Below are 13,517 nucleotides of genomic sequence, written 5' to 3' on the forward strand. Positions count from 1 at the left end.
AAAATCTGCCTCGTTGGATAATAGGCTACTTAACTGTGGTTGGATGGCAACTGTAGCCTTTTGTCCACTACATTCTTTTCTCTCATAATTGGGACATTTCAAGTGTACATGAAGTAACTGAAACCAAGGCCAATGAAGTTTTAATATTTGCAGAAAAACATACAATGATATTAAGGAAATGAATAAGGAAAAGGGCTACAGCGAGCAATTTAAAGGACCGTATGTAAAGGACTGCTGTGTAAAACAAATGAGTTGAGCAGCGCAATAATGCTAATTTACAAATATATGACATGCTACACCAATTTAGGGCCTACAACCTGCAGTTGTAATCCTTGTTGTAATCTATGGCTAATTGTGGTGAATGATTACTGAATCAGTCCTCTTAGTGTATGTTTTTGTATTTTTCTTGTGAAGGGTGCAGCAGATGTGTCTGAGAGGATTCGCTGGTGAGATCTACTGTGTCCTGCTCCTTCCTGTCCTGCGTTTGATTCAACAGACCTCACCACAAAGGACTGCAGTGAAAAAGGCGGCATGTGCATGATTTGCTAGCATACGGAGGTATGAAAAGAAAACAATGTGTGTGGTTCAAAGAAAGAGATGTTATGGTTTAATTCAAATACCTGTATATCTTTTGTTTGGTTGTTTAGTAAAGGAATTATTTTTGTTAAAGGGACACTGTACAGGAAATGGACAAAAAAGGTACTGCAACTATGCTGTTCATTTAAACTGGGCTGCCTATTGCCAAATTTGATCTTTTCATGAACGTTTACTAAGTAATAAACTAATATTTTCTAGCTGGCCCAAGTACAGTCATTTTTGCAGCTAAAAAAATCTATTACTGGAAATTCAAAATGGCGGACCATGGAGAAGATCCCCCTTTTCATGTATGAAAAGTGCAATTTTTCCAGTCATAATGAATACTTAGAATTTGATGGTGGTGGTAAGTATTCATGAAAAAAGGTAACATTAGTGAATGGGCAGCATGAATTCTGGAAATAAACAACTAAAAATCTCACACAGTGTCCCTTTAAAGATATTGTGAATGAAAAATGTGAGATGCTTCCATAATATAAACCATTAAGAATTAGGTATGGGGTATGTACTATTCAACAGTATAATCAATGAACCGCGTCCCTGCCTTTAAGTTGGAAACAAAAAATTAAAACCAGCTCTGATAATAATGTAGTGTGTAGACCAAATATAAATCCGAACAAATGGCTAAATAAAACAACAATTAACAAGGAAATACAGTATATACGTTTTATTTACAAACTGATAAATTGGTGGAGTTCTCATGTAGGGGGTTAATTTATATATGGTTTGAAATGTTGGGAACTGTTCTTCTTTTTGTACATTTTTCTCCTTATCTTTTTTGTACATTTTTATTTTAAAAAAATATTTTTTGTCTTCCGTCATATGTGATTCTGTGTTTTGGAAAGGAAGAAATTATAATAAAAAAATATAAGAAAAGGACAAGAAAAAAGACAGAATAATATGGTGGTTGGGTTTAGATTTTTTTTTAAAGGGAGGGAGGGTTGCGATGCACATTTTAAAAACCCAACAGTATTTGTTTCTATCAAGTCCTCCGTTTGGTCAATATAATCTGATTTCAGTGCACATGAAACAGTTTCTGAACTTTATAAACTAAATGAATGTGTTACATGTTTTGAGGTTATGTGATTTGTGTGATGTATTTTACTTTAAAAAGTTAAAGTCAAATGTTTTCATTCAAAAAGTAAAAGTTTTCATTTTTACAGAAAAACATACAATGAAATTAAGGAAATGAATATACAGTGCCCTCCATAATTATTGGCACCCCTGGTTGAGATGTGTTTTTTAGCTTCCAATTATTATTATTTTTTTCTAAATAATATGGGACCTTAATGGAAAAAAAGAGAAAAATCCAACCTTCGATACAAGTGCATTCATTCAGTGGGGAAAAAATCCCACATAAAGAAATAATTATTTGACATCAAATAATGTTTGTCACAATTATTAGCACCCCTGGTGTTAATATTTTGTACAACCCCCTTTTGCCAACAAAACAGCACTTAATCTTCTCCTATAATGTTTCACAAGATGGGAAAAGACAGAAAGAGGGATCTTCAGCCATTCTTCTTTGCAGAATCTCTCTAAATCATCCAGAGACCTGGGTCCTCTCCTCTGTACTCTCCTCTTCAGCTCACCCCACAGGTTCTCAATGGGGTTGAGGTCTGGGGACTGAGATGGCCATGGGAGGAGCTTGATTTTGTGTCTGGTGAACCATTTCTGTGTAGATTTGGCCATATGTTTAGGGTCATTGTCTTGCTGAAAGACCCAGTGACGACCCATCTTCAGCTTTCGGGCAGAGGGCAACAGATTTTGATTTAAAATGTCCTGGTATTTCAAAGCATTCATGATGCCATGCACCCTAACAAGGTTCCCAGGGCCTTTGGAAGCGAAACAGCCCCACAGCATCACTGACCGACCCCCATACTTCACAGTGGGTATGAGGTGCTTTTCAGCATGCGCATCTTTCGTGGCACGCCAGACCCACTTAGAGTGTTTGTTGCCAAAAAGCTCAATCTTGGTCTCATCTGACCAAAGCACACGGTCCCAGTTGAAGCCCCAATACCGCTTGGCGAACTCCAGACGTTTGCGTTTATGATTGTGAGTGAGGAAAGGTTTTCTCCGTGCATGCCTCCCAAACAGCTTGTTGGCGTGTAGACAGCGCCTGATGGTTGATTTGGAGACTTTGTGACCCCAGGATGCTACCATTTGTTGTAATTCTGTAACAGTGAGCTTTGGAGATCTTTTGATTTCTCTTACCATCCTCCTCACTGTGCGTGGTGGCAAAATAAACTTGGGTCCTCGTCCAGGCTTGTTTACCACTGTTCCAGTTCTTAATTATTCCTCTCACAGTGGATATGGGCACTAGCAGTTGAGTGGCAATCTTCTTGTAGTCTCTGCCTGACCTGTGAAGGTCGACTCACATCTGCCTCACTTGTATGCTGTGTTCCTTTGTCTTTCCCATGTTTAAGAGTGGATAAGACAAATGGCCTCGGTGTCACGTCATATTTATACCCCAGGGAAACAGGAAGTGATGAATTACTAATTAAATGTTCCTACATACTCTGGTAAACTTTGTAAACTACTGTAGAAATGACAGAAATGCTTCAATTATATTTATTTCCTGGGAATTGTTAAGGGTGCCAATAATTGTGGAACAGGTGATATAATGAAAAATAATATTTTTTTAGTCAGGGATCTTTTTTATTTTCTTACAATTCATTTGAGTTGAAGGCTACATTTTCCTACAATTTTCAGTGTGACAGTATTCTTCTGCAATAAACACTGAATTTATTTTAAGGCTTTTAACACATCTCAACCAGGGGTGCCAATAATTATGGAGGGCACTGTATATATATATATATATATATATATATATATATATATATATATATATATATATATATATAATAAGAAAAAGGGCTACAGCAAGCAATTTAAAGGACAGAATGTAAAGGACTGCTGTGTAACACAAAGAAAGAGTTGAACAGTGTAGTTAATGCTAATTTACAAATAAATACACCAATGTATGTCCTGTAACCTCTGCAGTAATAATGTGGTGATGTGGAGAATGACTGAAGCAATCATTTTAATGTCCATTTTTGTATTTTTCTTGTGATGTGTGCAGCAGATGTGTCTGTGAAAATGCGCTGGTGAGATCTACTGTGTCCTGCTCTCCCTGTCCCACAGCTTCTCCACAGAAGACAGAAGTAAGTGGCTATCCTTAGTTTGTAAGTTAAATAGCCTGTACACTTTTAAGACCGTCATCAAATTAGTTCTGTTCTCTATCTTTTTTTATAATCCAAGATAAAATATTTAAAATGTGACGTTTTTTCAACCAGTCTGCATGTTTTCTGAAATGTTGAAGCAGCCCTCCTTCTCATGAAATGACTTGCAACATCCATGTACGGTCCCTGAACAACATGTATCTTTAAAAGCCTTGTGAAAATGTCAGACAAGCGGTGTGCATGTTTTTAGTGTACGTCACAACATGTTCGTTGTGGAGGCAGCTGTGGCCTACGGTAATTGTTAATCATGTGAAGGATTGCTGGTTGAATCCTATACCAGAAGCTAAAATGTGGGTGGTTGACACCTTCGCTGGGTACTGAAGGGCCCTTTTAACCAATACCCTGTGCCTAAAGAACAGTAAGTCGCTTTTGATAAAAGTGAATGTTAGTAAGATATACAACACTCCCACCTGCTGACCAAGTGTGAGAGCACATCTAAATCTGACAACTTGAGGTAGGCAATACATAGGCCTACACTGCAGTAGTACTGTATACCATACACTGCGTGCAGAATAATTAAGCACCCTATCATTCTTATTATATATCATTATATTCTTTTTAAGCATATTTTCAAACTGCAACCTGTATGAACATTGCAGGTAATGCACATTTGTGTAATAAGAGAGGGACCCAACACTGAGTTAACTTACAAACTTAAGGCAAACTTAAGGTTTTACCTTCAGCTGGCATGCAATGTTTTACAGTCCAACAGGGTCATAAGAAAAGTGTTGACAAAGTAACTACCAACGATTGACTAGAATTAAATGTGAAACTATTACCCAAAAACTATTACACTGCAGGGCTTTCATATTCCAGATCTGATATTTTGAGTTTACTTAGAACATTTTATCAGCATTTGTCTTTTCTTAGAACAGCAGAATCACATAAAAATGTTATTCTGAAATAATCCAGATAAGAACCATTTTCAAGTGATGTAATAGCATTAAGTAACTTTTTCACAAGTACATTTGCACACTGTGTTGTTGAAAATAAATACTATTTCTTCTTGTATTTTCATGCCGACATCATTTAACATTTTCACGGGTAACTAGCCATTCAAAAAATAGCTAAAATGGCTATTTGACATCACATGAAACACAAAGAAATACAAAGTATAAATTTGTGCAATCGTGATGGGAGCTTTCAGAATCAATATATAGGTTAATATTTTAAAATGCCTATTGCACAAACTCTTACAAGAAGCCGAGAGGCCTTTCAATTTTTTATAATTCACCTTCCGAGATAACAACATGATTAATTCAGGATCTCAAGAAAACACAACAACTGTAATTTGATCCCTCGAGAAGACAAAGCAATTATTTCGAAATCTCAAGACAGCAAAACAATTAGCCTATTTATTCTGTGATCTCGAGCAAACAATGACAAGCAGACACCTGACTGCAGGGGTATTTTTACCCTCCATTTGCCCATTTTCAGCCATTAGAATAATTAGGCCTGGGTCTGCTAACCAGTCACCTGATAGGGCAACATTTTGATCAAAAGAGATCAGGGTTCTACCATGGCTCTAACGGTAGGGCACTCGCCTGCAACACGGGTGACCCGGGTTCGAGTCCGGCACGGGTCCTTTGCCGATCCTTCCCCATTTCTCTCCCCATTTGCTTCCTGTCTATCTCTCCTATTGTCATATCTTCAATAAAAAAAAAAATAAGTAAAAAAATGGCAGATGGCAAAATTCTCAGTTGTAACTAAATGGGGGCTTTTTACCCAGTTCTCCCCTTGCATACTGTATGTTGTGCGTGTGTCCATGTGTACAGTCCTCCTTTCAATCAGTTTATGTTGCTACAATCTCTCTCTCTCAATACATCATAAGAAGCCATTTCTGCATCTATCAGTCACTCTATATTGTCAGTTATCTTTTGGCGTACCTGCTACACTCAGCTGTTTACTAAAGATCATGAAATAATTATGTTGTTTTCTTGAGATCTCGTTTTGTTTCCTCGAGATTTCAAATTAGTTGTGTTATTTTCTTGAGATCCTGAATTAATTTAATCTCTGAATAACAAGGTGAATAAAATAGATTATATGATTGGGCTCTTGTGGCTTCTGTATATTTGTCACTGATCCATTAACTTTTTTATCTGTGAATTATTAATTGCATTTTTTTTTTTGACAGGTGCTGAATAAATGGCAACAATGGATGGTCAAGAGAAACCTCTCAGAAATCATCTGCAAGATTTTGAACATCTCAAAGACAAACTGTTTGAATATCAGCACGAAGGGTTAATGTTCCTTTGCAATGCATACAAAGAGGGAAAGAAAGGTGTCATTTTAGCAGATGAAATGGGACTAGGAAAGTCTATTCAGGCAATAGCATTTCTGGCCAACATGAACAGCCAAATGATGTCACAAGAACAGCCAAGAGTCCCAAGCACATTGCTAGTTGTGCCTTTAAATTTAGTGGATGATTGGGTCAGCAAAATTCACAAGTGGGCACCCTGGATGAGATGTTTCAAATACCATCATTCAGAACAGAAAAAGCAGCAACACTTTAAGAGAGTCAAAAGAAATGGAGGTATTCTCATCACAACATACAGGATGTTGATTAGTGCGAAAGACAGTCTGTCAAAAGGTTCTGATCCCTATAGGTGGGATTTCATGGTATGCGATGAGGCACACAGGTTAAAAAATGTCAAGACACAAACCTACAAAGTTTCTTCATCGATCCAAGTCCGTTTTCGTATTCTCCTGACCGGCACTCCCATTCAAAATAATCTGAAGGAGCTTTGGAGTCTGCTGTCTCTCATCTCTGAAACATGCCTAGTGGGAACAAGCAAAACATTCAGTAAGAACCTTGAGAAGCCAATAACCAGAGCCAGAGAAGCTGATGCAGAGGCCAGTGAGAGAGCCAAGGCAGAGGAACTGATTGGTTGCCTCAAGGAGAAAATAAAACTAGTGTGGCTGAGACGTACCAAAGAACAGTTGCCCAAGTTGCCGGGCAAACGTGAGCTTGTACTGTGGACGAGGCTTAGTCCTGAACAGGAGGCGGCGTACCGTCACCAAATTTCAGTCAATCAGGAAAATAATGTCACCAACAACTTCACACTTTTACACAAATTGTGTGAGATTTGCAGTCAGCCAGCCAAGTCACATGGAAGATCTGTGAATTCAGCTGAGGCTTTGATTGCAAGCTCTGGAAAGCTTGCCATATTGATCCCTCTGCTGAAGGCTTTGTCCTCTGAAGGACATAAGACTTTGGTGTTCTTTCAGTATGTTGAAACCCTTAAGATTGTGTTCCACACTCTTTCAAAAACAGAATGGGGGCGCAGAGATGTTCTATTCATGGATGGGACTGTAGATGCAGCAGTCAGGCCATCACTACTCAGATCGTTCCAGACGGGGTCTAGGAGCATCCTTTTAGTCACATTGAAAGTCGCAGCTGAAGGCCTCACCCTTACAGCAGCTGATCGGGTCATCCTAATGGAGCCCTCATGGAACCAGTCAACAGATGCACAAGCCGTAGACCGAGCACATAGAATTGGACAGAAGAGAGAGGTGGAAGTGTATCGTTTCATCACCTGTGGGACGATTGAAGAGAAAATATACCGCAGGCAGTTGTTCAAAGATTCACTTGTTCGGCAGGTGGTAGGAGATGACCAGAACCCTTATAGGTACTTCACTCATTCAGAGCTGATGGATCTGAGCACTCTCGGAGACACTCAGCAATCTTCCACTCAGCTACAGCTTGAGCGTCAGCACGGCACACACCTCAGTGCTGTAGAGATCTTTGGCAGGGAGATAGAGGAGCAGGTCTCTCTTAGCCTGTGTGGGATATCTGATCACGGGAAGCTCCTAAAAGCAAATCAAGATGATGACCTGGAGGCAGAGATGGAAAAACTACACATTGCTGAAGATGTTCAGAAATGTAAGGAGGAGATTGAGGATGAGGTCCATGTCAGATGTAGAACAGACACGGAGAACAAATCTGGACGTGACACAAACCTACGAAAATCACTGGCTGTGCACCTAAAAGAAAAGGCGAAGGACTCAAATTGGGCATATTACCAGAACAAACAAAAAGAGTTTCTTCGTAGAAAAACAGCTCCAGGGTTGCCTCCAAGATACAAATCTTTCTCTTTCTCGCCATTTTCTGGTTCAAGACGGAGAGAAAAGAGCAGACAGCTTCAGCGCGATTCAGAAGAAGAATCTGTCCTCTTTTCAAAGGACAAAACATCATGTGGTATTGAAAGCATTTCAGATGATGTGTCTCCTGAAAGGCAAAGAGATGCCACTGCAACTGAGAACAACACTTTGGAGATCTCTTTGTCAAAGGACATCAGTCAACACGGCCTCACACCAGACACTGCAGATCTACACTCTCAAGAGAAGAACTCTTTTGACATCAGAATAGGAAATATTGGTGTCATCAAGCTCCACTGCTCAACCCTCAAATCTATCACTGGAACAGATTCTCACTTTCCTTTAAAGAGTCAATCACCAGATCAAAGCAAACACCTCAGTGTTCTTCAGACTCCTATATCAAAGCCCCATGTGAACAAGTCTAGTTTATCTGACAATAGCAGTCACCACAGCCTGTCAAGAGACTCTGTTCATGAAGACAGCCAGTGCCCTCTGAATGAGACACGTGCAGAAGCCAGTCCAGATGAAAGTGATGGCAGTGCAGATCGTAATTATCTTCAGACTCTAACGATATCAAGAACTCTTGCGCAAAATTTTCATACATTTATCTTTTCAGACATCCATCAGCACATGTCTGCACAAAATAACAGGGATGAAAGTAGTGAAGTGCATTCTGATGACACAGATGGACAGCTGTCAAGTGATGACCGTGCAGATCGTAGTGTTGTTGGGACCCCTCAAAACATTCATACTTTCAGCTTTTTAGACATCCAACAACACACATCTGCACAGATTAACTGGGATAAAGGGAGCAATTCACATTCTGAAGGTGACACAGGTGGAGAGATTACAGACATGGAGTTGTCTGCAAATGATAAAAGTGACAACAGTGGAATTGTCACCCAAAAGACTCCTACAAAGCAAAATCTATCAAAGAGCTCTGATATGAGAACTACTATTTTAAACACTGTCCCTGCCGCTAATTCCTATGATCCTCAAACACAAAAGGATAAACTGGGAAGCCGTACCTCCTACAGTGTCTCAAGTTTCGATGATGTCCATTCAACACTCAACTCTAAAGCACGAAGCAAAGACACAGGGTCAAATTTTTCTTTCTTTGTAGACCTCTCTTTAAATGCCAATGGTTCACTGTTTTTATGTCCAGAAAACACGTCAACACCAGTCACAAGTCACAACAGGTGGCCACAAAGTCAACTCAAAAGTCCTTCCCGAAATATTGAATCGCCGTTTCTGAACAAGACAGCCTTTACCACCATTACACCTCAAACTTGGAAAACAGCAGAGTCCATCGCTGCAAGTCCAGTCAGTAATCCTAAATGCCCCCAAGAAGAGAAGACTACGAGAGATAACCCACCTAGTGAATGTCACGGTACAGTGGATGTACTTACTGAGAGCATTTCTGACTGTGTGTCTGAAAACTGTGAAACTGCCACAGACAGAGAAGCATCTTGGTGCTTGGCTACATCGAATAGCAGCCTTCCAAACAGTCTTACAGTGGACCCTGCTGATGAAGGTGATGATGCTGATGATCACGTGGATAGTTCAGATTCCCTCTTAAACGATGTTACATGTTTATCCCCTCCACAGAAAAGTCATGATACACACCTGCAAGCAGACCGTTTACATGCTGAGAACATTTCTGACAAAGTCTCTGAAAACTGTGAAACGACCACTGACTGTGAAGCATCTTGTGCATCAGACAGTAGCATTCCAACCAGTCTTACAGTGGACTCTGCTGCCGAAGGTGATAAGGAGGAGGAAGTGAACAGTCCCGATTACCTCTTAAATGATGTTACACCTTTATCCTCACAGAAAAGCCATGAAGCCCAACTGCACGCGGGCAGTTTACATGTCATATTTAATTATGAAAGAAAAAGCTGTGCTCTAGTCTCTACTGAGGAGAGGAGTCATATAAACTGCAGTGTGACACTGAGCAGCACCAAAGTCTATAGAGGTCTCCAAGGTCCTCTCCCTTTCTCAAGCCCCACATCCATGCCAGACAAGCAAAAAACTTCAATTCATGACACTTTTGCTAACGACCCATCTCCTAACCAGAAGCGGTCAAAGTCAAACCATCAAACCATCAGAGTCAAACCATTTGTCAAACCATTCTCAACTCGCTCATCCTCTGTTCGCCTTCAATACAGTCACTCATGCACTCCTGCAGGAAGCATGTGGCCCCCCGGGTCAGCTTTGATGTCCGGAAGAAGTCCTGGCTTCAAGTACTCATTCTCACACATTCAGCCCCCAAGACAGCTGAAAGACTTTTCCCACATCCTTGACTTGTCCTCAGAATTCCCACGACTACCCATTTGTGATCGCTCACTCACTCATAGATCGTTCAGAGACTTACAAAATTCAGCTGGCGTTCTTTCAGAGAAGTCCTCTAAGGTTGCTAACGTTTCTGAAGACTCTGGAACAGTTAGAGACCATGCAGGGTCTTTTGTACCCGGCAGCAGGACTCCAAACAGTCTTAAAATTTACGTCAATGACTGTGATGATAATAGCAGTGAAGCTTATCCTGGCCTTACACTTGCCTCAGCAAAACTGGACTTAATAAAAAGTGATGACAGCGACAGGTCGCAGATGTCCACCGCAAAGAAAAGCCTGATGACTGATACTATACATTATTCAGCTCCTTCTGACAACAAGAATGACGATTGTAAAGATGCAGCACATGGCTTTTCAAATAATGGTTCTTGTGAAGTCGATCTGTACCTCTCAGAATTAGAGAATCTTGAGGAGATCAGAGAGCAGAGTTGCTTGTCCTCTGACCAGCAGGATAGATTTCCAGACGGTAGATCTGGCTTAATTTTTACTGAAAACGTAGACGGATTTGCCACAAACGGATCTAGAGATGATCTGATGAAATCTGCCTCATTGGCTTCCACTAACGAATCTCCAGAGTTCAATACAGCTGTCCCTCAAGAAAACACAGATTGTCCATCAATCCAGACCCCTCAGCGGCAATCATCACCATACCCACCACTGAGCCCCTTGGCATGTGGATCTAAGTCTAAGTCACAGGATGGTTCCGACTGTGCGGCTATAACATTGCATTCAGGGGTAGTGCAGCTAGTTTCAGGCGAATGCCCTGTGAGTGATCAGAAAGATGCATTAGTACAGACACCGGGGAGGGAATGTCTTCGTTTACTTAAGAAATTGAAAGATTTGTAACTTGTTACGTTCTTTGATTTTTGGTTTTGGTTGCTTTGTGTTTGTTTTTTTGGTATGTGTGTTTTATATCAATTATCGTTCAACACATTGAATACCAGCTGTGCTTATTGAATTACATGTACAGTGTTTTTGGTGGAATACCGGCGTTCTAAACTCGTTCTCTTTTGACGTTTTTTTTTTTTTAGTCACCGCATATTATGCGATGGGGCCACTGAAACATGTTATGGCTCATTTGAAAGTGGGGACTTCACCCTCTTAATGGGTGAAACCTGTGTGTCTCTACAAGCTTTTATCATCAAACAAACCTAACTTAAATCGAGGCAGTTATCCACCGAATTCTCGAAGAAACGTTTTTGTGAAACATGCTCTGTCCCATTTTCTGAAACTTCAATTAAAAAATATTTGCAGCAAACCTTTTGATTGTCATTGCTTACAGTCAGAGTATTGAACCCTTGCTGATTTTGTTGGTTTGCCCATTAATAAATACATGATCAGTCTATAACTTTAATGGTTGGTGTATGCTAACATGGAGAGACAGAATATCAAAAAGAAAATCCAGAAAATAACTTCAGGTCAGAGGTTTATTTTAGTGGATGCCAATGATTGTGCACATATCAGAAGGAATTGTTGTCCAAGCTGGTCATCTCTAAATCATTAAGATTTAGTGGTTGTAGCTTGGCAAATGGGAGCTTCAGTGCCCTCCATAGGATCACTATTAGGTTAGTATCTGGAGACTGTCTAGATCACTAGGACCTTATGTGCTTCCTCTTGTGCACTCCTTTGTTGCTTTGACTGGACAGTATGCTGTGGATTATTGTCATGTTGGGAGACCCATCCATGACACACTCTCAGGCTAGTGGTTGGAAGGAGGTTGGCACTCAGGATTTTATTGTACATGTCTCCTGCCAACTTATTGTTGATGCTATGTTATGTGCGTTTAGACAAACCCCCTCAAACCATAACGTTTCTACTTCCATGTATGATGGCGAGGAGGGTGTTCTTGGGATCATAGGCAGCTTTTCTCTTCCTCCAAACACAGTGAGTTGGGTAAATGCCAAACAGCTTGATTTTGGTTTCATATGACTACAGCACCTTGCAATCATATCCTAAATCAGTCTGTTGTTCATTAGGAAACCTCAGGTGGTCCTACACAGGTTCCTTCTTAAGCAAAGGTACCATACGTGCACTGCAGGATTTTAATCCTCTGTGGCAATAAGTCTTACAAATAGTTTTCTTTGTAGTGATTGAGGTCCCAGCTGCCTTGAGATCATTGCCGAGCTACTCCAGTGCAGTCCCAGGGTGCTTTCTCACTGTTCTGTTGAATCCCCACGAGGTCAAATCTTGTGTTAACCCCAGACAGACAGATTGATGGTTTTCATTTTCTGGATTTTATTTTTTAGTATTTTATCCCTGCATGTTACACCTAAAATGATGGTCAGATCATGTCTATATTACGGCACAAGTCAGCAAGGGGTAAAATACTTATTACTCTCACTGTATATTTACAGTACATTCCAAACCCATTCTTAATTGTCCTTACCTTTATCCCAAGTTAGACCACCACACTGTTGCTCCTCTTCTTAAACTTGAGATTCTTAGTATGCAGGTGAAAGTGATATAATTACTTATAATCACTAATGAAGGTAAAATTATCCATAAATTAAAACTATGTCGTGTGCATATGGTGAAACATTTGCAGGGTAAAAGTGGTGACAGCTAGTAGATCTAAACAATCCTACACACCATCATTATACAGCTGTTGGTTACATAGGTGTCACTCTGAAAGTCTCTTGAGGACTATTTGTCTTCTTATCTCTTTAGGCTGAGGAAGTTGTGTTTTGGTTATATCTTCATAGATTCTTATACACTGTTGCACATTTGTATTAGGCTACATGTATATTTGCATGTAAATGTTAATTCATATAATATGCAGGGTATTAAAAGCTACCTTGTGAAAAATACCTGCACATCAAGATAGATAGCCACTGCTGCAGCACTGACAAAAATGTCAACAACACAGTTATTTGTACTGGGCCTCAGAGATCTTGAGATGGTGAGGCAGTTGTAGGTTGCATTTGATCAGTGAAATGAGGGTAACCTCCACAAGAGGTCAGTGTGGTGCCTGTGATGAACTGAATATGCCATTACACATGCTCTGACTATTGTGTTTGTGGGAATGATGCACAATGAGGCCATTTACATGTGATGCAATGATATGCATGTGTCTCTTTCAACGAGAGCAACACGTAATTAGAAAAACATAATGTTAAAGGTACACTGTGCAGGAAATGGTCAAAAAGGGTACTGCAACTATGCTGCTCATTGAAACTGGGCTGCCTATTGCTACATTTAATCTTTACATGAAAGTTTATTAAGTAATAAACA

The 13,517-nt window shown here is 40.0% G+C and overlaps 1 protein-coding gene and 1 long non-coding RNA gene across 3 annotated transcripts; both read left to right on the forward strand.

Moving 5' to 3' along the window:
* The first annotated feature begins 426 nt into the window (after nucleotides 1–426).
* LOC134470187 (uncharacterized) lies at nucleotides 427–6,332 on the forward strand. 2 transcript variants are annotated; one of them, XR_010039173.1, is made up of 3 exons: nucleotides 427–558; nucleotides 3,677–3,758; nucleotides 5,971–6,332. It is a non-coding gene; the product is annotated as an uncharacterized LOC134470187 (long non-coding RNA). The 2 variants fall into 2 exon arrangements; XR_010039174.1 differs by having other exon boundaries at nucleotides 3,680–3,758.
* A 92-nt stretch (nucleotides 6,333–6,424) lies between these two features.
* Nucleotides 6,425–11,532, forward strand: LOC134470188 (DNA excision repair protein ERCC-6-like). The gene has a single exon (XM_063224214.1). The coding sequence runs from the start codon at nucleotides 6,453–6,455 to the stop codon at nucleotides 11,130–11,132; it is 4,680 nt and encodes a 1,559-aa protein (XP_063080284.1). The 5' UTR covers nucleotides 6,425–6,452; the 3' UTR covers nucleotides 11,133–11,532.
* The last annotated feature ends 1,985 nt before the right edge of the window (nucleotides 11,533–13,517 follow it).

This window comes from Engraulis encrasicolus, chromosome 19 (assembly GCF_034702125.1).
Source record: "Engraulis encrasicolus isolate BLACKSEA-1 chromosome 19, IST_EnEncr_1.0, whole genome shotgun sequence".
Classification (NCBI taxonomy): domain Eukaryota; kingdom Metazoa; phylum Chordata; class Actinopteri; order Clupeiformes; family Engraulidae; genus Engraulis; species Engraulis encrasicolus.

What these genes read in the sequence shown, in the direction of transcription:
- LOC134470188 (XM_063224214.1), top strand. Translation starts at nt 6,453, where the DNA reads ATGGTATGCGATGAGGCACACAGGTTAAAAAATGTCAAGACACAAACC.